Source organism: Onychomys torridus, chromosome 20, assembly GCF_903995425.1.
Source record: "Onychomys torridus chromosome 20, mOncTor1.1, whole genome shotgun sequence".
Classification (NCBI taxonomy): Eukaryota; Metazoa; Chordata; class Mammalia; order Rodentia; family Cricetidae; genus Onychomys; species Onychomys torridus.
In genome coordinates, this window is record NC_050462.1 from 38,807,944 (window position 1) to 38,829,977 (window position 22,034).

The 22,034-nt window shown below is 43.1% G+C and overlaps 1 protein-coding gene across 8 annotated transcripts in view; it reads left to right on the forward strand.

Moving 5' to 3' along the window:
- Grip1 (glutamate receptor interacting protein 1) overlaps nt 1–22,034 on the forward strand; it is a 627,506-nt gene that overhangs the window by 526,105 nt on the left and 79,367 nt on the right. For 6 of the 8 annotated variants that reach the window (XM_036169628.1, XM_036169632.1, XM_036169625.1 and 3 more), the window contains 6 exons: nt 2,262–2,409; nt 4,342–4,511; nt 11,154–11,309; nt 12,048–12,200; nt 21,084–21,270; nt 21,858–22,003. In XM_036169628.1, the coding sequence (XP_036025521.1) occupies nt 2,262–2,409; nt 4,342–4,511; nt 11,154–11,309; nt 12,048–12,200; nt 21,084–21,270; nt 21,858–22,003 (960 nt within the window). The remainder of the gene's footprint in view (nt 1–2,261; nt 2,410–4,341; nt 4,512–11,153; nt 11,310–12,047; nt 12,201–21,083; nt 21,271–21,857; nt 22,004–22,034) is intronic. The other 2 variants (XM_036169631.1, XM_036169633.1) reach the window with 1 other exon arrangement.

The following is a 22,034-nucleotide window of genomic DNA, read 5'->3' on the forward strand; positions in this document are numbered from 1 at the left end:
ACTTCTTGTGATGGCAGTCTTCATTTCTGTAACTGGTCATGTAGCTTTAGATAATATTTATAACAACCTTCCACGACTACCTGTTCTGTATTTCCTGCACATTTGGCAAGCACCTCTGCAACCTAGAGGGTTTACCATTTTCTCATTTAGAGAAATCTATCCCCACACTTCTTCCTCATCAGTTTCCCAGTCATTTTCCTTTCAGGTCCCAAACCATTGGATGCAGCCCATGGGTCAGTATACTCCCACATCTGACCATTTCTCCTACCAAGCACAATGTCCAACTATGTGTACTACATAAAGTTCTGTCTACTGTGAAGATTTCTCTTCACCACTGTCCTTTGGGGTAGTCCCCAAAAGGGGGCTTTAATGCTGCAGCTGTGCATGTCTGGGTGATACAAGCATAGATAGCGTGCAGAACCATCTGTAAACTAGGCCCTGATCTTCTCTTCTTTGGTACACCAATCATAGGGCACAATTTATAAGGCTACCAGTGCATACATGGGGACAGATGACATTGTAACAGGTAGAGAAACCATAGCCATTTGGGCAACTTCTTCATGTGACTTTTTTTGTGCCTTCAAGATTTGCTCTGACCAGATCATGTATACATCATCAAATCATTCCATTCGATGAAGGATTGCTGTTACATATACCTAACTTTATAGCTGTGAGTCAGAGAATATCTAGCTCAAGGTAAACAACTCAGAACTCATAACAACTTAGTAGCTAGCTCATTGTCAGATGTTGTTCAGTTCCATTAATGACCAATAGCAGGCCAGAAGATGTCTCTCAAAAGGAGAATAATGGCCTGTCTGCATGTAACACTCAGGCCTTGCTCTAAAATCCCAATGGCCTTTGCTGTGGTCCACCTATGGAGGCCTGGCAAGGGCTTCAAACAGTATCCCCATCTTCCACGGACACTGTGAGTCCTATCAGCTCTGCTGGATCATACGGCCTAAGAGGCAAAGCAGCCTGCACAGCAGCCAGGACCTGTTGAAGAACTGTTTCCTATGCTAGGCCCCACTTAAAACTAGCCGCTTCCAAAATCGCTTGGAACATGGGCCAAAGTAATTCCCCCAAGTGAAGAATCGTGCTTCTTTCTTGATAAGTCAGAGAAATAGGGAGTGAAATAAACCTGATCATGTAGTTCTTAGGCATTTGGAGCAGGTTTTCAGAAAGAATATGAGGAGTTTGGAGCTTGGGGTTGGAACGCCCTTGAGTGTGATAAGCAGAGCTTAATAGAACACTCTCCTGGGAGTTTGGGAGGAAAGCGTGCTGGGCGACATGCATACAATAAAGGCCCAATTCGTGTGGTTCCACAAAGGAACAGGAATCTATCAGGAACTGGACCAGGGGCCATTTGGTCTGATATTTTGGCCACAAACCTGGCTTCATTTTGCATCGAAAGATAATGGACGAATTTGTCTGCTGGAGGAAGTTTCAAGACAGGAAAGCATTCAGGTTGGTGCTGAGAAAGCAGCATTAGCTGTTGAAAGTGTTCAATACCACTGAAGGTCAACCTCCTTTGCTCCCCTGAGACAATGTGAAAGCTGATCCCGAAGGCACATCCTGGCCCGTCAATGGCTCCATCGTGTGAAAAATCCTAATTCATTTCAAAGAAGAAAGCCTAAGTGAAAGGCGCTCTCAGCTCTACCAAACTAGCTGCCCAGCAGTTTTCCCCACGTCATCTTGCAGAAGCTGGGGGCCCATAGAGTTAAGCGTTAAGCTACTGCTTGCTATTTGGCAATTTAGAGATATTATCTATCTATCTATTCTCTCTCTCTCTCTCTCTCTCTCTCTCTCTCTCTCTCCCCCTCGCTCTCTCTCGCTCTCCCCATCCTTTCTTTCTTCACTTTTTTTCATCCATCCTTTCTTCATCTACACCATCTGCCCTCCGTGAATCAATACACATACATGTGTACATACATGGTAAGTGCTGGTTATGTATTGAATTAATTGACTTTAAAGAAAGTCTAGGATGTTCCAGGCACTGTGCCAAGCAATGTCGAGAGCAAAATGATCCATGAGATGTTATCCTAACTGACCTAAAGACTGAGATCCAATTTCAGGGACTGGTGTGTACACATAGGATGGCAGCTGGATGGAGAAGGTGCCCTCATGCTCTGTGGATATCACAGGAAGTTGCCTGAATTTAGGGATAAAATTGTCAACCTCGCACCAGATTAAGCATTCTTTACCTTCTATGTTTGTTGACTTGGTTTATCTTGTTTTGTTTCCTGAAATGTATTCTTTGACAGATTCTGTGGCGACAGCATCCGGGCCACTACTAGTTGAAGTTGCCAAAACTCCTGGTGCCAGCCTTGGGGTTGCCCTAACTACCTCAGTGTGCTGTAACAAACAGGTCATCGTCATAGACAAAATCAAATCTGCAAGTATTGCAGACAGGTGAGTGTCACAGCAGATGACTGCTGATCAGCCTGTAGATGTGCTTAAAAATGTCATACACACAGTTATATAATATGCACACGTACATACTTTACACACGTACAGTTTAAAAAAAAAAAGGAGTCCTGTTGCCAATTTCTACAAATTTCACACAAGAAAACACTTTATTGTTGTGAGCCTTAAACATCATAACTACTCGATCAGCCACTCCATTATGAAAGGTCACTTCATCCAGACACTCAGTGTGCCCTTATCACTAAACACACACACACACACACACACACACACACACACACACACACACACACATTTACTTACTGCATCCCATGGAAAAATTAATTCCTGTTTTCAATATAGGATAAGAGAACTGATCTTTATTTAAACCCCATTCAGAGAGGTCATGGGTTTTTCTGCATCATTAACAATTAAATCCTGCTATCAGAAAATATTACTCCTTTTTGGAAAAGTAGGTAATACAATATTCTCAAAACGATGTGATTTTTAAAGACAAGCCTGATACTGTCATAGTTTGTTAATCTTAACAGCTTCACAACCTTCAGTCAAGGGTCTCTTAAATGCTGTTACAGTGTTATGCTTAGAACGAAATTCATTTTCTCGATTCGTATTTTACATTTGTAAGGTAAAGGCAGAAGAGGCAAAAAGATTGCTTTTCCACATAATAAAATTGTCTTTACACCTCCTGGTAAGAAAACCCCACTTTCCATACCCAAAAAACCCTAAGTAAATCATCATAGAATACTATTTCCAGATGGAAGGGGTGCCTTGATATGTCCTTGCCCTGATAAGTAGATTCCCACCATGCAAATCCTTAGATAGACCTCCGCTATTCCATTATGTGTGTCTCCAGCCTTCTTCTCCCTTTGTGCCCTGGGCTGTCTCTCTCCTGGGGCACCGTGACCCACGGTGAGGGTGGCCTACAATTGTTCACTCCACCCCATGCAGGCATTCACAGTGACAGCCACTGGAGCCAGGATGCTCTCCAGCTCCCTGGTGCTTTAACTGTCTGCCTCTGTTTTGGTTTGGTTTTTCCCACTCCACAGTGTGTAACCAGCTTAAGGGTGTCCGCTTCACTGGTCTATTGGGTGCTAACTGCTGTGTTACTGTCCTCAATTCACCCAGTAGCTAGTCAGCGTCTTGTTCAGCAAGGTGTAGCTGCTAGACCATTCCCCCTAGCTCTCCCCTCCACTCCCATGTGAGTCTGGTTCCAATGTTCTTAACTCCTGCATAATGGCTATTCTGTGCTAACGAACTCCAGGTTAACAAAACAGAGGGCCATAATAAAGAACTGGTCAATGGGAAGCCTCTATGAAAAGATTCCAAGGAAGCAGTCACTGAACCTCTCCATCATCCTCATATGTGAGACCCTAGGCCAGTTCAGCACACCACATCTTAAGATGCTGAGTGACTGACAGCCCATAATTGTGAACAGAAGAACCTAAGAGAAAGAAATGTCAGAGGAACAAAATCAGGGGAGAAAAAAATTTTCTTCTCCACAGCCCTCTTCCCCATAGTGTATAGCATCTCCATCCCCACCCCAAACTGTTTAAGGACCTTAGTGTATAGCATTTTCCATCCCCACCCCAAACTGTTTAAGGACCTTAGTGTATAGCATCTCCATCCCCATCCCAAACTGTTTAAGGACCTTAGTGTATAACATCTCCATCCCCACCCCAAACTGTTTAAGGACAAAATATTTTTGACAAGAGAATAAGAATATCATTTTTTTCTGCTTCTTCCACATGATTTTCACATTCCAATTCAGACCCAACATGCCTAAAATATAATAGGTAATATTTTCTACTATGAATTTTTTTAAATAAATGGTAATTGCATAAGACTCGAACTATGGAGAACATGAAAGTCTCATTCTGAAGAGGAAGATTTTCCATGCTGTCCTTTCTCCTCCCTTAGATGTGGGGCGCTACACGTGGGAGATCATATCCTCTCCATTGATGGTACGAGCATGGAGTACTGTACACTCGCAGAAGCGACCCAGTTCCTGGCCAACACCACTGACCAGGTCAAGCTGGAGATTCTCCCGCACCATCAGACCCGCCTGGCCCTGAAGGGACCTGACCACGGTGAGAGCAGCCTTCCACATCCTCTTCTTTATCTCGCTCTTCCTGTTTTCTTCTTACAGAGAGTTAGGAAGACAAATATGCCTCCCTTTATCACAACACCAGCTTATGTTCATTCACCCTTTTGCATCTTCAGAGTCCCCTTTTTATAAGCATGTATAGTTACCAGAAACTCCAAAACAGAAGAAAGAAATACTGAAATTGAAATTTCAGGCTAGAACTATTTGTGTGTTTGCTGATTTTTTTTTTGTATGTGTTTGCTTAAACTTTGCTGTAAATTGAGTATTATGAGAAGGAAAATTATTTGACTTCCTGATGGTCCATAGTGAATTTTGACTATCTGTAAAGGACAGTGAAAGCAAGCATTAAAACTCACAAAACCAACCAACCAAACAACAAAACAAAAACCATAAAACGAAAACCACACTTAGCAGCAAGGCGGCCAGGAAGAGCTGCCTTGCCAAGGACATCACATAGCATTAACTTTTCCAGCCCTTTCCCACCATCATCAAATCTCTGAATGAACTGTTTTTACTATTCTAAAATAAAATATAGCAAATTCATATTAATAGCAGATCCATTCAATACTCATCAGGGAGAGACTGTTGGATGAAGGGTTGATCTCTGTGTTTTTTTCTATCTGCTGGAATAATAATACCCCAGGATTGAGAACACACTTTCTGGCCAAACTTCATGCCAAGGAGAGTGAGAATGAGAGGCTCCTTGTCGGTAAACAGAGTCAGCTGAGGGAATCTGCATCCTCACTGTGGTGCAGTATCCAGATGAGTTTTCTCGATGTATAAAACCATCCACTTGGGCATCGTAAACAAACACAAGACTCTGAGCCCTGAATCCAGGAAGTCAGTGTGTCTGGTGGAGTCTTCGTTCCAATGCCCACCTATTAAAGCAAATGCCACCACCCCTTTCTCAGTCCTGGGAGCAGGAGACCTCCTGCCGTTGCCCATTTAGACTGAAAGAGGTGTATGTGCTTTTCTGCAATTAGCAGCAGCTGGGTTTTCTAGCATTGGAATTTTGCTTGTGGGAAGGTCATTTGCTTTGTGTTTCTCACCTTCTAAAAAGGCACTGCACTTCTCTACAGGGGGATTTAAAAAAAAAAAAAAAAGGAAGGGATGAAATAATTTTCATACTGAATGAGTCAGCTGGATGCAACCTTTTTTAATTAAATGGAGCTTAGACAGCCCTGAAGCTAATGATAATCTCTAGTACAGCGTGTTGCCCTTATCAGATTTTAATTTGACACATTGGAGTGGGGAACTGATGCAGCATAGGCAGGTTTGGATTGGAAATCAGCACAATTGAATTGAGGCTCCAAGGAGCTAGAGGATGCTGAGGCTAGGGATGTGAGAACTCACGCAAGGTCTCACCCCCAAGCCCTCGAGGTGGGGATGGCTAAAACTGTGTGTCTTCTCAGTACATTTGAAGTCAACATCGGACTTTGAGCACAGAAGGGTTAAGACGACATGCTGTGCTTTTCTGGGAAGATGTGCCTTCATGTCTGGAATCAATAAGTCAGAAATGTGAGCAAACCCTTTCAAAATGTTACTGGTTTTATGTGTTTTGTTTTTAGCAACCTCATTATTTTACTTTTTCTGCCCTGATGCAAATCTTAAATAGTTCAAATAGTTCCCAACTCATGAAATATTAAATATTTTATCTGCCAGGATAATTTGAAAAGATGAAGAATTTATATGCCAAACTAACTGTATGCAGCAAGAACACACTGTTTTGTTTTGTTTTTTTTTTTTTGTTTTTTGTTTTTTGTTTTTTGTTTTTTGTTTTTCTGGAAGTGATGATGTCATTGATATTTATACAGTAGGAGGCTAACAGTCTACAGCTGACTGTCTTCCTTATTAGGCATATTACTGTCACCCCTATGTTTTACATCAAAAGCAGACTCTCTAAAATAAGTAGTGGAGCAGGGCGGTGGTGGCACATGCCTTTAATTGCAGCACTTGGGAGGCAGAGCCAGGTGGATCTCTGTGAGTTCAAGGCCAGCCTGGTCTACAGAGTGAGTTCCAGGAAAAGGTGCAAAGCTACACAGAGAAACCCTGTCTCGAAAAACCAATAAATAAATAAATAAATAAATAGATAGATAGATAGATAAATAAATAAATAAATAAATAGTGGCATTTAAACACCATCATATTTTAGTCCTGAGAGAAGATGGTTGAAAGAGAATGTGGGGTTGCTTTGCAATTCTCAAGCTTCTAATTTTTTGTATTAGTAAGTTCTGACAGACATATTTTCATCATTCTCCCAAAAATAACAGTTCTTGATTGCTTTTTCCAGTCTGTGGTGCCTGGGCACTGTTTCTCTTGTCTCATGAAAATATGAAGATCCAACATTTTTCCAAATTTGATTAGCAACAGAACATTCGTCACAGTGATCTCAGAGCAACATGGAAAAGGACGAGCCAGCTCTCCCTGGTAAACAGCAGTAGTCACAACACCGGCAATGGTGGCCTTTTCAGGGCGAGCTGTGCCGCTCAAGGGGAGCAGGCTTGCCTAAGCATGTACACCATGGCCTTGAGTTGCATCCCCAGCAACACAATTAAAGGGGAAAATAGTAGTTTTCATTGAAGTTGAAATTTTCCCACTGCATGTTTTTGGGAGACATAAACTTAACCAAAGGAAAGGGGCTCTAGGAAAGTTAGTGTGGCCAGTGGTCCCTAGGCTTCATTTGTTCAAAGCAGAAAAATACTTCATTCAGCAGGGCGGCTATGGTGGCACATGCCTTTAATCCCAGCACTGGGGAGGCAGAGCCAGGCGGATCTCTGTGAGTTTGAGGCCAGCCTGGGCTACCAAGCGAGTTCCAGGAAAGGCACAAAGCTACACAGAGAAACCCTGTCTCCAAAAACAAAAACAAAATATTTCATTCTGTGATCTCCAGGGCCAACCACCGGACTACCTGTCACCCATTCTAGGGTGACAGGGCAAGAGAACACAATTAGGAAAACAAAAGACAGTGCTTTGTATGTCCTATATATCTGAGGACATACACTGGCATGGAATGCATCGTGTTTTCAATTTGTTGTCTCATCTGGAGCAAGGCCTCTAGAAGACTCTACAGGAAGAGGCAGTGCAGCATGGTGGCTGTGGGCCGGGCTCTAGAGCCGACTTCCAGAGACTTCATTCTGACAATACCTCTTGGCACCTTAAGAAAGCTACCCAACTTTTTCTGTACCTCGAGTTCTTCTTCTGTAAAGTATGGGTGATAGTCATGCTCACTTCATCTGAATACTGTAAGCAGCATCGCCCAAGACTCGGTAAAAAGGCAGCTAATGCAGCATCAGGGATGCAGGAAGAGCTGGATGAACATACACCACAACTATGGGACAGTTAATTAAAAGAGAGCTTGTGAGTTCCCTCTGCAAAATGCAAGAACATGCCCTAAATGGAACATCTCACCATTAATCTCCTAGGATACTTATTTAATATATGAGTATCAGACATACGACTTTAAAATATAAATGATTTGGAGTATACATTCCAGATGGGCATTAAATGTGCTCTTTATTCATGTTAGTCTTAAAATACCTTTTGCAAACGCCCTTCATATATCATGAGTCCAACTTCCTGAACCATTTATATCATCTTACCTCATCATCATTGTGCATATGTAAAGACTTAGTCCCTGATAATAGTTAACAGTCGGGTTGGGGATTTAGCTCAGTGGTAGAGCACTTGCCTAGCAAGTGAAAGGCCCTGAGTTCGATCCTCAGCTCAAAAAGTGGGGGGGGGGGGGGCACGGTGAAGTTTATGGCCTCGATCTCATCTGCCTACAACAACTGGCACTGAAATAAGTACTATATAATAGGTGATCAGCAATATCCTTATGGATTCACCATGATTCTAATAAATGTTCAGTAGTTTTCAGAGTACTCAGTAAAGAGCTGAGGTAGAGGTAGAATTCTAAAGTCTGTTCACTCTAGACTGGCTTCATTAAAAATACAGACAACACCTTGTTAAGAGGACAATAAAGTGGCTGTGATTGCTGATTAGCCAGACCCAGCACTAACAGCACCTTGCAACAAGGTGTCTTGTGTGCCACAAAGTAAAACAAAGATGGGTGTGGCGGGGGGGGGGGGGGAGAAACAAGCAAACACTAATGTCTTGCCTAAAATACTCCTTTATCTCATGGGGAAAGCTGTTGCCATGCAGATGTCAATCATTATGTCCTGGGTACCATTCTAGTCTCTAGGAAGCAAGACAAGCAGAACTCTATTCTTACAGGATGTGCATTCTAGTATAAAGAGACTGTTAACATGGATTGTACCCTAAGGCCATTTCAGGCAGTAATAAGGGATGTGCAGGATACAAAACAGGTAGTGAGCTAACATGGAGATGGCAGCTGCTTCCGCCAGGACGGTCAGCCTTACTTCTTCGGTAGAGATAGCCCCCGAGCTAAGGCCTGAATGATGAGAAGGAGCTAGCTCTACAAACAACGGGAGGGAGCCACGGAGGCGCAAAAGCCACAAAGAAGCAAGGAAGGTGGCTGGCCGGCTTGTTCACAGAGGCATAAGACAAGTGTGACTGAAAGATATGGATAGTAGATGATCCAGAAAAAATATTAGAAAGTAGACTGTCTGATTCTCCTTGCAGCACAGGAGTGACGTGATTGAAGGCATACATTCAAAAGTTACCCTACGTGTGTTACAGATTCTGGAAAGCAGGATGTGGATCAGAGGGCCAAGTGTGGTGGTACTGTGGTGGTCTAGAAGGAGATAGTGACTGAGACTGAGAGAATCCATAGACACGGGGACCCCAAACAAACTATTCCATAGGTCCAGTTCCAGACCATAAAATTCCAGTGTCTGTGAAGATGGTTGCCTTTAAAGACTTGGGACAAATCTTCTAAAATCAAAGTGTCAAGGGAGTGAAACTTGTTGACAAAGATGGCATATTGCCTTTAAGGACATTCTGTTGTCGGCAAGTAGATGGGACAGTGGCAAGCATCGGTGCTGTTACCCATAGCTCACTTGCTTGTGTTCTGTGGATCAGCACCAGGCTGAACACAGGATAGGCGCATCATCCCCACAGCAGGAAGAGAAGCTTTCTTGAGCCAGTGGCTATGAGAACACTGAGGCGGAGAGGCGCTGAGGAGCTGGCAAGGTCAAAGAGAAGGTGAGGGACAAAGGCAAGTCAGTGAAGCCCAGGGCAGCCTCACTCCAGGAGACCTGTCCGAGCTAGAGCTTTTGCTGGGACTCCCACCAGAGAGGGTGAGAAGGGCCAGGGATGCCCTCCCAGGCTCTTACCTCAAGAACAGTCATTTGCATGCGTGCCAAGTCTTCCACTGCTTTGTGTAACTACTGCAACTCATTCAGATTCTTAGCCATAGAATCATAAAAGCAAATCAAAGTTCATGGTTGTTTTCAACTCTTTGAGATCGTTCAGTGAAAAAGTTTCTATCAGACACAGTGACACAGTCCTAATACTATTCATTTTCCAGAATGCCAAGTAGAAATTTAATTTTTCCTCATTTTGAAGGCAAAGCCTTTGATCTGGTTAATTTCAAGGTGTGAACATATTTTTCACAACATTTAAATAATAAAGTTTAAAATTTAAAATTACAAAATATAGCCCAGGCAGACCTCATATTTGCTGTGTGATAGGCCTTAAACTTCGTGATTCTCTTGCCCGTGCCTCTTGAATACTGGGGTGATAAGCATGTGCCACCATGCCTGGTTTATGCACGCTGAGTACCAAATTCAGGCTTCTTGTAAGCAAAAGGAGCACACTAGCAATCACACCACTCCGCACCCACAAAGTTCAAGTCTTAATAACAGCAAATTTAGAAGGGAAATGTGCTAAACTTTTTTTTTTTTTTTTTTTACAAAAATGGAAAGGACACCCAAACTTTGAAGTTAACTTCATAACAATTTTGATGCTATATGAATGAAATATAATAACATTAAACCAAATGTTTCTCATACAAATAAACCTTGAAAAAAATTCGTAAACTATATTGAGACTTTTCTCCTTGTTAGCCAGGAAAGAGGGAAGATTCTGATAGGTGCAGATGATTACGAGGGTTCATTGTTGAGGAAAATCAAATCGCATGTGATGGATAACAGTGTAATTAAAACGTCAGGGTCGTAAATTGGGCCCTGTGACTCTTCCAGCACGGGCATCACAAGCCAGTGTGATTAACTGTTCCTTCTCCTCTTTTTCTTCAAAGAAGTGCTCCTAACTGACCAAGATTTGCAAAGCTTTAATTACTAATCATGTGCCATAGATCTTTATGGGGATGGCTTTTAAGTTTTTTTTTTTTAAAAAAAAAAAATGTTTTTAATCTCTACAGTGAAGCGCAGGGGGAGATTAGAAATTGATTCAGAAAAGATGGGCTGGGGAAAAGACACGCATTATCCTTGGGAAGATGAAAAGTCTCCATGGCTGGTGTTAATCATCTCTTTTGCTGACCGTTTAGAAAAGGGTAAAACCAAGTAGATTTATTTTTTTTTTTCCTTTGCAAGCAGCTTTCGTTTTTGTTAATAATTTTTCCTTTTCTTTTTTTTTTTTAATTTGTGCAATTCAGTTACTTTTTCCTCTTTTTTTTTCCTTTTTTTTTTATTTCATTTTTGGTTCTTTGTTTTCCTCGTTCCTCATCATCACTTCATATGGGCAGTGAAAATTCAAAGGAGCAGCAGACAGCTTCCCTGGGATTCCTGGGCCAGCAACCCGAGCAGCCTTCACACCAACCATCACCATAATCCGTACCACCCAGACCATGGCAGAGTGCCGGCCCTGACTTTCCCGAAAGCGCCTCCTCCAAACAGTCCTTGTAATGTTCCACGCTTTCTCTTCCTGGTCTTTCAGTTGGTTATCTCCTTCTCATGCCTCCTTCCCCTGACTTACGACATCTCCGCCTTCGTGGGTGTTGCCTGCTTCCTGTTGTCTCTGTTTCTTTCTTCATACTAACAACGCTTCCTTTCTGGCCTCTGGCTTCTTCTTTTCTACTGTCATTATGAGACGATGCAAGGGGATGGCGAGGTCGCTTATTGATAGGTGGCTTGCCTTGCATGTGTGAGGCCCCGAGTTCAATCCCCAGCACCACAAAAACAATACAGAGGGAAAATGTGTAAATGTTCAGAAGGCTTTATAAGCTGCTCAGGAGACAACTCAGAACATTGGAATGTGGTGGTCTCAGATCTCCATGTATGTGAATCACTTAAGACATCCATGTCAGAAAATACCCCCAAATGACATTGTGTACGCTGATGTCTTAAGTTATTAATGGAGAAATTCATTTTAACCTTTGTTTTTGTCTAAAGTGAAGTTCATAGTCTGTGTGTGTGTACCCACATGCTATGGAGGACCCTGTTCCTCAGAACTTAACAAACTCCTGTGACTCTAAGATTCTCAGGCGCTGGCTCCAGGGCCTGGTCTCTGTCCAGATGTGGGATACTGACTAACTGTGGCTGTGTGTCATATGTCCCTTTGGGTTGTTGCTGGTTGGCAAGGGTGGCAGGCTCAGGCCCCACCTCCGAATGCCCCATGCCAAGTCTCCACTCTCTTCCAGCTGCAATGGTGTCCTCATCTTCTCCTACCTCCATGAGTGCGTACAGCCTGAGTTCCCTGAACATGGGGACTTTACCTCGAAGCCTCTACTCCACTAGCCCACGGGGAACCATGATGAGGAGGAGGCTGAAAAAGAAAGACTTCAAAAGCTCACGTAAGTGAAATGCTAACTGGGTGATCCATTTGGTCCCCAGAAAATGTGCACATCCTCTCAAAGGTAAGGTAATTAGGGAGATGCTATGTAGCCGGTAACTCTGGGATAAGGACCATGACAGAAACTCATCATCTGTAGAGTAATGCACACACTGAATATAACTTCAGACTGATTTAGCTTGTACTACCTTTTCCTACAATGACTTTGCCTATAACAATTTTGTTTCCTTTCTCTTTTAATGTCATTTGAGATGCCTTTCTACCCTGGGTAGCTTCAGGCATAAACATCTGTTGTTCATATCATATCCCTTCATATTCTGTTTGTCAACCTTCTTTCCAAACAGTAAGTTTGAGCACTGCTTTTCAAATCCTCATTCCCAAGTTTCCTCTACCTTTGGCATTAGGCCATCCTGCTGAGAATCACCTCCGTTGCATGTATTTCTTGGGTTTAATATAATATTTTTATTTATTCTTTATACATGCATATAATGTATTTCAGCCATATAAATGCCCCCACCCCCCTCTCCAACTACTTTGGGTTTCTTCTATGTTCTTCTCCCAACATCATGTAATGATGTCCATATATGCACAGGGCATCAAATGGAAAATGGTTGGCCTACCAGGGCCTGCAATCTTGAAGAACAGTTACTGTCCTGTTGGTGAAATTATTAAGGCCACTCCATGTAGTTAAAAGGGAGGTTTATTTTGTGGGGTAACTTACAAATGAAGGGATAGGTAGGTTGCAGGGTCTGGCAAAGGTATGGCGCAGTCTGGCGGTGTTCTCTGGAGAACTCTGCTCGGTCTACCTCCAGCGTCCAGCGTCCCAGAACCAAGAGAAGCCTCTCCTCTAGATCCTGGGTCTTCAGCTTCCTCCTCCGCCCCGCCTTGTGGGCATGACCATTACCAAAGCCTCAATGGGGGTTGGGACTTCCAGGCCAATGCTGGGATGACTACCCACTACACTGTCCTCCCTTCGAATAGCCATCAACTGTCGATAGCTCCTTAGCTTGGAGTGGAGGCACATGTACCCCTCCCACATCCTCCCTGGAATGTGGCTTGATCTTATATAGGTCTAGTGCCTGAAGTCACTGTGAGTTCATGTGAGTGCTAACCTGCCATGTTGGGAAAATACTGTTTCAAGGCAGATGCCCACTACCTCTGTCTCCTAGAATTGATCTTAACCATCTTCCTTGATGTTCCCTGAACCTTGATGTGTGAGTGTGTATGTGTGTGTGTGTGTGTGTGAGTGTGTGTGATATAGATGAATAGACAGTTATCCTCTGCACATTAAACAGTTATGAGTCTCTGTATTAGCGGCCTCCTACCACACAAAGATGCTTCTCTGATGAGGGCCACACTAGTCTATGCTATAGTGATGTGTATTTAGAAGGAAGTTTGGTACTGTGTCCATTTAAGAATTAAGAAAGCTACAAGGATGCTAAAGTTCACAAAAGTATTCTAAAGTCTAAGAACTTCAATTATCATTCTTGAAAATATTTTTGGGGATATATAGCCCAGCATATAGAGACAAACAAAGACAAGGGAAGTATGGCTGGCCATTTGCCATAGAATGATTTATATAGAAAGAACAAATGGCTGAATCTTCTATAGGGAATGAACACAGGTTGCCCCTAATTTTTTCTTTTCTGTTAAAGAATCTGGGTATCTTTCATTTTAAACATATTTAAGGGGAGAAAAATGCCCATATTTCCAGCCAGATCTAAAATCATAGTTTAGAGTATGCCATGCCCTGTATCATTTTTGGTGGCTGTGATTGTGACTCCTATAAAGAAACCGAAAGATGATGGGGTCTACTTCTCTGTCTACCATGGGAATGAAGTAGAGGCACATTTGTAAGTTACTTCAGTGATGTAGAACCCAGAAATCTCAAGGGTGGTGCTGACAAGAGAAGGATCTTTCGGCTCTTTTGTTTTGTGTGAGAGATTTCTTAGCCCTAGGAGATCTCTCGTGAGCCATCAGTACCACTAATACTGGGGACAGCAGCTATGACCCACTCTAGGAAGTAGTTTCTTCAAGTGGTGGGAACCTAAAGCCATGGCCAGCATCTTTAATTTCCTGGTGGTGTACACATCCTTTTTGACTTGTTGATCCTTTCAAATGTAAAACTTGGGGGATATAGAGATAGGTCAGTGGCTAAGGATGTGTTCTGCTCTTGCAAAAGGACCCAGGTTCCATTCCCAGTACACACATCAGGTGTCTCAAAGCCATTGGTAACTCCAGCTCCCAGGGACCTTATGCCATCTTCTGGCCACTATGGGCACCTGCATTCACCTATATAGATAGGAAATGGACAGACACAGATAGAAACATGGACACACACACATTAAAAATAAAATGTGTGCTCAAATATAAGGTTTGTCCCCTTTAGTAAATGAAATTAACAATATTTTAAGTTAATAAAATGAAAGAATGATCTTAGTCAAAGTGAACCAAAAAAATCTTGATTTCTGTTTGTTTCCTAAATAAGGCTAGAGAAAATTATTTGGCCTTGGCAGAGACCAGTTGCAGCTACTCAGCAAACTGATTATGAGCCTGACTCTACATACTAGAGACCTGTCATCCTAACATTATATTCTAACTGTAGGCCCTGAGCAAGTGTCTCAAGCTTTTTATGTTCTTGCTAAAAATGGGGATAATTATAGTACTGACCTTTTGGCAGTGGACAACCAATTGGAGAGAGAGCTACTGAGAAGCATTATTTGGTAGGGCCGTGAGATTTTTGCCTCCTGTAGTGACCTCCATCTTTAAAGGGGCAGGCTCATGATTTAACAATTACAGTTTGCCAAAATCCACAAATCTTGAGTTTTGCATACAATGCCTCCAGGACTTGAAGTGGATATGTATATATGCCTATATATGTTTTATGGTATCGTCATGTGCAATGCTCATCACTGACAGAAAGAGGCTACATCCCTCAGCAGGACAGAGCCATCAAAATCAAGTCATTACTGTTTGTATTTCTGCTTTGTAGGCTAGCCATTTGTGTGTGTTAAGTAAAGCCTGCTGTGTTGATTAAGGTCATTAGTGAATATGAATGACTGTTAATACAACTGTCTGTCTCACATTGATATTTGCACATCTTGAAAGTCGCAACAAGAAACAAAGCTGAGGCCTGACTTTCCCCTCACTGACTCATAAATTCTCTCTTGAATCAGTACAGAATCATTCAACTGTAGCAAGAAGAAAGACAGAAACCTGGGTTGATAATTTCCAGGTCATGTTTGCTGCAGGTAGGAGCCACTAGGGTCCCAATGACAATGTACATTATAGGATGTTTATAAAAGTATCTCAAGAAATCATATACTTTATATCTTAATGACTCAGTCAAGCCCAAATGGTATGAGCTTTTATTTCTACTTAAAATACATGAAAAATGAGAGTCTTCCAATTTTGGGGAAAAAAATCAAGAATTTCTTTTCTTTGTTTCATTGCTTAATATGACCATTTTAGATGTAAAGATCCCAAGTAACTGAAAATAAAAACTTTATTACCATCCTCACTATATGCCTTTGTTTCTTCCCCTGTTTTATTTCTGTCTTCATTCTGGGCTGCCATTTGCAGCCTAGTTCCTAGTAGTTATGTTTCTATAGCAACCAGGCCATTCATGGATGATGAGTCACAGTGAAAGCCACAAAGATAATAAAAAGTCTCTTTGCTCCATTGTTGATGAGGCCGTAGTTTACAAATCAGAACATTTTTTTTTTTAACATGTATCTGCAGGATAAAGTAAGGACATTGCCAGAAAACAATGACATGTCCTCACATAAATATCGAAACCCTCATCGTCCAAAGAGGAAGGTAGAGAGAAGTCTATAACAATATGTTATCCACAGTAAGAAAGTGTAGTTAGTGTTTGTTTCTGGGGGTGGGGGTGGGGGGGGGAGAAGATGAGTTCTGTGAGTGCCAGGCTTTGAGTGGAGTCACAGAGCCCAGGAACAGCGCCAAGCTATGTCACAGAGGAAACTCAGTCCCACTTCTGGAATCTTATGTACCCCTCCCCACTGCCAGGGCTACTCCCTGGCAATCCCAGCGAAGGCTGCATCCAGACCCCGTCACCCACTGTCCTAGCGACATGACTGCCCAATGCTTAGCCCTTCCTGCTCCTGCCGACAGAGCCCGTGGGGTGACCCTGCCTGTTCCCAGTTGACCTGGATTACAGCACACAGCACAAGTCCGAAAGACATTCCCAGAATGTCCTTTGTTTCTTTGGTCATTGTTACTTGCTACTAGAGAGGGTGAGACTGGGAAGCGCTGAAAGGCAGGAGATGAAGAAACTTTACAGTTTCCACCATCCTTTCCGTCCACCCCTAAGGAAAGGGCAGAAGATAAAGGCGGCTCATGGTAAGCTTGCATGAGTGACCGTGCCAGGAGTCGGAAAGCAGACAGCTTCAATGCTTGCTGCCCAACACCCCTTCAGCTCTAGGTAGAGAAGGAGTTATCCAACCCCCTCACCCCACCCCCAGACTGGATCATGTGATTCACAGTGTGTTGGGTCCACAGCAGGCCACCCTGGAGCTTTAGTGAGGCAGAAGTCTCAAATTAGTGGGATCAAACAACAAAAATACATTATCCTATTAAAATCCTGGGGCTCTCTTTTTCTCCTTAAACTTTTTACATTTTTTTTTTCTATCTGATAATAAAGTTCACAGCCTCTATAATTAACCCATGAAAAATAAACATTCAAAAGCCAAAAGTTTTCCCCGCAAACGTAGAGAGCTGTGAGCGGCTCTAGCTGTGTGGATGGAAATGAGGAAGAGTAGACGGACTCTGGAATGCACACTGGAGAATGTGCCACACAAACATCAAACTCCAGAAAGCACCTTTCTTCTCTTGCTGGCCAAGCTCACTGATGAAGCAGGCTAGTCTCTGCCAACTTACTCAGTCGTTTCTTGTGTTCTTCTGGCTCTTGACCTTGGAGTCTATAATTTATCGTTTTTTCAAATGTAATGCTTTCTAAGGATTTTAATACGCGTCCACACATCCCGATCCCCACCTTCTTCCCTGCCAAATGCTGGGAAATCCGAGAAGCTGGCTGTAGGATCCCATTATGAAGTCTTCCCTTTTCCTTAGGGAGCTGTAAAAGGGCAACCCAGTCTTCAATGCCCCACTAGCATCAGAACTCTACTCAGAGTCCTTGTCAGGATGCTGTCTATCTATCTGTCCATGGTGTTAATAAAATAACTCTTCTTGCAAGCTTCTTACCCCCCCACAACAATCCCTCAGTGTCCCCGTGAATCCAATGTCAGAGACCTTTCACTTACCAATAGGAAATGGTATCTTCTAGTGGCTTTGTGTCATTGATAGCAAAAAGTGTGGTCTAGAAAACAAAATGCACACATGAAAAAAGTCAGATTAGGAACTGTGTCAGAATATGTTAGCCCCAAGTCACACGTTGGAATTTTAAGCCATTCACCATCTGTGCAACGTATAGATGTGAGGACTGCTGCCTTCCCACACAGAGTGGAAGCTATGTTACTCATAACCCAGATGGGAAAGAATGATGGTAGGCCTGTCCGGGCTTTGTTTTTGTTTTGTTTTGTTTTGTTTTCTAATTATTTATTACCTCTCTTGATCAAATGACCCACCTCTCCCTCCCTTATACTATCTGTTCCAGTGATCTCCATGATAGAAAAGTTTGAGTGAGGAGTGGCTGCTGGTTCTTAACGGTGACTCAGCAGCAAGTGAAGTATAATTTCCAAAAGGAAAATAGAGATGACATTATAAAATAGTTCATTAAAGAAGGGATCATTTGATGATAGAATGGAGAAATCACTGAGTACTACAGAACCCAGATATATGTATGTTAGAATCGCTGAGCCCAAAATCGGATGTTGAAAGTAAAAGTGGAGAAGTCTGACAACTCGGACATGTGGGCAGTCTGAAATGACGGGGAGTCGTGAGTGAAAGGCTACTTTGAGATTTCCAGACCAGAAGACTAGGACATGATCATCTTGTCATAGATCTCAGAGAGGAAATGAGGAAGTCAGGATTACTTCCCTCATTTAGAAAACAATTTGAAGTCCTTGGAGATGTGTCTGTGGATGATGAAATTCTCTGTGGTGAGAGGGAGAGAGAGGGGAGAAGATGCTGCAAAGGTCATAGGCTGGTGAGGGCAGGAATGAGCGAGCTGAGCACAGAACCAAGGTTGAGACTCTGTTTCATGGACCAGAGCATGGAAAAGGTACCGCCAGGGGCTGATACAGTGAGAAGCTGATAGCAAATCTTCATCACCACCTAAAGAGCAATGTACAAGGAAGGGAATATTCCTGGAGCCAATCACTACACAGCAGTTAGAGTGAATGGGGCCATTGATTTTTTTTCTTTCTTAGCAATCAGAGTCATCAGTGAGAGCAGCTTTGGCAAAGAGTAAAAGGAGACAAATTTGCAGCGGAGTCGGAATCAGCACAAATCCGCAGAGCAAGGTCAGACAAGCTAGGAGAGTGAGTGGGACAGTTTAGAAAAGGGACATTGTCCATGGCATGGAATCCCAGAAGGGCTAGAATGTGGAGAAAATGTTTTAAAAAGTCACCAAGAAGGGTTGTGGTAGTCCATGCCTGGAATCCTATCCCATGAGTGGTGGGAGCTCTTGGGAAGGTCACAAGTTCAAGATTCTCTTCAGCTTCATAGGCAGCAAGCCTGTGACCAACCTGGACTCCATGAGACTGTGGCTCAAAGCAGAAAAGAAGCAGTATAAGAAAGAATTGCCCTTGAAATGGAGAAATTGGGAAAGAAGAGAAGGAAGAGAGCAGTTGGGAGCACAGAGACCCAAGAGGTTGGAGTGATATGTTATCTATGAAGCACTCGTTAAATAGGAGAACTTTGTCCTTCTCTTAGCAAGTGACATGTGACCCTTTATAAGGATGGAGGCGTTTGAAATGGATCCTCCAGCTTTTACATTGGGGGAGCACATATTCCAACAAAGGATTCTAGGGCCCAGTAGACTGTGATTAGAGCTGGGTTTTTTTTCCCCCTGACAGGTTTCAACAGTTCAGTACCACATGGGGAGTTGACTAGACATAACCAAAGAACACAAAGTATATTAGCAAATCATGCAGTGTTTAAGAATCTCTGGTCGTTACAGATGCTTCTCTGAAGTGGTCCCCAGGCTTCCAAGTACAGTGTGGAGAAAAAGGATAGAAATGAAAGGCAACAGATAGATAGATGAGGGCTTTACAACTATAGGCCCCAGGGTCTCCTGTGACTCTGTGGGGAGAACATTGGAGTCTTCCATCCCTGCTGCAGCTAGTGTTCTGTTTATATTTAAATTATAAAGGTGTGTGTGTGTGTGTGTGTGTGTGTGTGTGTGTATGCTTTCATTTAAAGAGGAACACCGTTTGAACAGCAGTAGGCCTAGAGACAAGCAACAGGAAATATTACCACAATTTAGAGAAGAAACTTAGACTGTAGGAGCCGGGAAAGTCACTAATACAGGATGTGTCTCAAAGGAGGATTCAAGTGTTAAGGTCTTGGGGATCTTTTAAAGGAAGGTGGGGTGCAGCCATGCACTATGTTGACAGAGAGCTGAAGAAGGATGGCTTTCCTAGAAAAGGCATTGAGGGGGCTGAAGTGCCACGAAGCTGGCGTGTTAGAAGGTTGTCACCACAATAAGGACAGAGAAAGCGGAAGGTTTAAGTTGGGGTATGGAAGAGTGAAGACATGAAGTCAGCAGCAAGAAAATGGGGAAATTAGAAGAAGTTGGAAACTAACCTAAAAGATTAGGCAGCGGAAATAGGTGTAGAGCACAGAATTTTTAGATAGCAGTTTGAGAAGAAAAAGCACCGTGAATGAGCAAAGAGTATCCGAAAAAGAACCTTCTCTTTGTCCCAATGTAAAAGAGTGGGGGGAGGAGATGGGTTTCAGTTGGAGCAGGGTTGGAAGTGTCTTTCAATTAAAGTAGGGGGCTACAAGACCCATTTTGGAGAAAGTGACATTTCAGCAAAGGGCTATTGCTCAAGCACTGTGCTTGCTCAAGGACAAGAGGCCAGAGCTTGTAGAGAAAGGCATTTAGAAGTAAAGTGATCCTTTCATGGTCAAGCTGGGGATGAAAAGAAGACAGAGATGTCTGGCTGGTGACTCAAATGAGTACCAGAGAATTCGAGACAGTGGGTGACTAGAGGCTAAGGAAAAACAAAAGGAAGGAAGGAAGGAAGGAAGGAAGGAAGGAAGGAAGGAAGGAAGGAAGGAAGGAAGGAGAGAAAGAAAAAGAAAGAAAGAAAGAGAGAGAGAGAGAGAAAGAAAGAAAGAAAGAAAGAAAGAAAGAAAGAAAGAAAGAAAGAAAGAAACATGGAGGGCCCGAATTTGGGGGCAAGCGGAATGTATGAAGCTTCATTGATTCACCACTGTGCCCGCCCAGTCCTGGAGATAGATTGGGGACCAGCACAGCGGCACCATTCCTGGGGCCACATAGAGATAATAGCCTCAAAACCAAAGGTTGGCATGTTCATAATCATGTATGGCTGAAGTGGGAAAACTTTGACACACCACCCCAGCTCTTCTTTCCAGAGAAAAGGATACAGACATGCCGGGATGGAATGACCTGCCCCAGGGTCATCTTCAGCTGATGCTTGTTTGTACAGCCAAGGACTAGATGGCATGCTCTAAACTCAAGGTGGTCCTGTTCTCCCAGTCTCTTTCCAGTTCCTGGGACTGGGGCAGAGAGTGGCTACACTGGTCATGACCCCGATGTGACAGACTGGGAGATGTATTTACCCTGTTCTTCTGGAACCCAATGTTCTGCTCTATGACCCATATTTAAACTCCCTCCGTTGCCCTGATGATGAGCTTCTGTGCTGACGTACTCTATTTTGGAAATGCCAGTACTTGTTTGAACCTCCTGTCACCCTCTTCCTATTTGTCCCTTTAGTGTCTTTAGCCTCTAGCACTGTGGGATTGGCTGGACAGGTGGTTCACACGGAAACCACGGAGGTTGTGCTGACGGCTGATCCTGTCACGGGCTTTGGAATCCAACTGCAAGGCAGCGTGTTTGCCACAGAGACGCTCTCCTCGCCCCCTCTGATTTCCTATATTGAAGCTGACAGCCCAGCAGAAAGGTGGGTTGTTCCCCCCCTTCCCAGAAGCCTCTCTGCCCTGCATGTCTAACCCCAGCAATCTGTAAATAAATGATAAATAATGTAACAGTGCGCAGTGCAGGAAAAGCAAAATGTAGTTAACTCTCCATTCTGATGATAAAATTTTATGTTCTCGATCGGTTTGAGAAGCATTATGAGCACCAGTGATTTTATTTAGCAGATTTTTGTCCATCGGAAAAGTAGAGGCTGTATTAATTATAAAGGAGGAAAATCTATACAAAAAAATGGCTAAAGTTCAACTGAAGTTATTACTCTGCAGTGCAGCAATGTCTGTTCATCTTTACTCTCTGCTCGTTCTGGTCATGTTATAGAGCTATCATAGTGATGAATTCTTAATGTGCTGAATCCTTAAGAACCTCCTTGCCCACAGTTGTTACCATGGGACTCCAGAGTGCAAGGCATTGCAGTTGACCAAACGAGCTTGCCAGTAGCCTTGGCTTAACAAGATCAAATGGTTAGGCTATTTTGTAAAGATTAAATGACGTAGAGTGGCCAACTCAACTCCATGATTGTTTAACTACAGCCTCTCTCGTGTGGTTCTGAACTAGATGTGGGGTGCTGCAGATTGGAGACAGAGTCATGGCCATTAACGGAATTCCGACAGAAGACAGTACCTTCGAGGAAGCCAATCAGCTCCTGCGAGACTCTTCCATCACAAGCAAAGTCACACTGGAAATTGAGTTTGATGTTGCAGGTAAAATCTGAACCTCAGATTGGTGATAGAG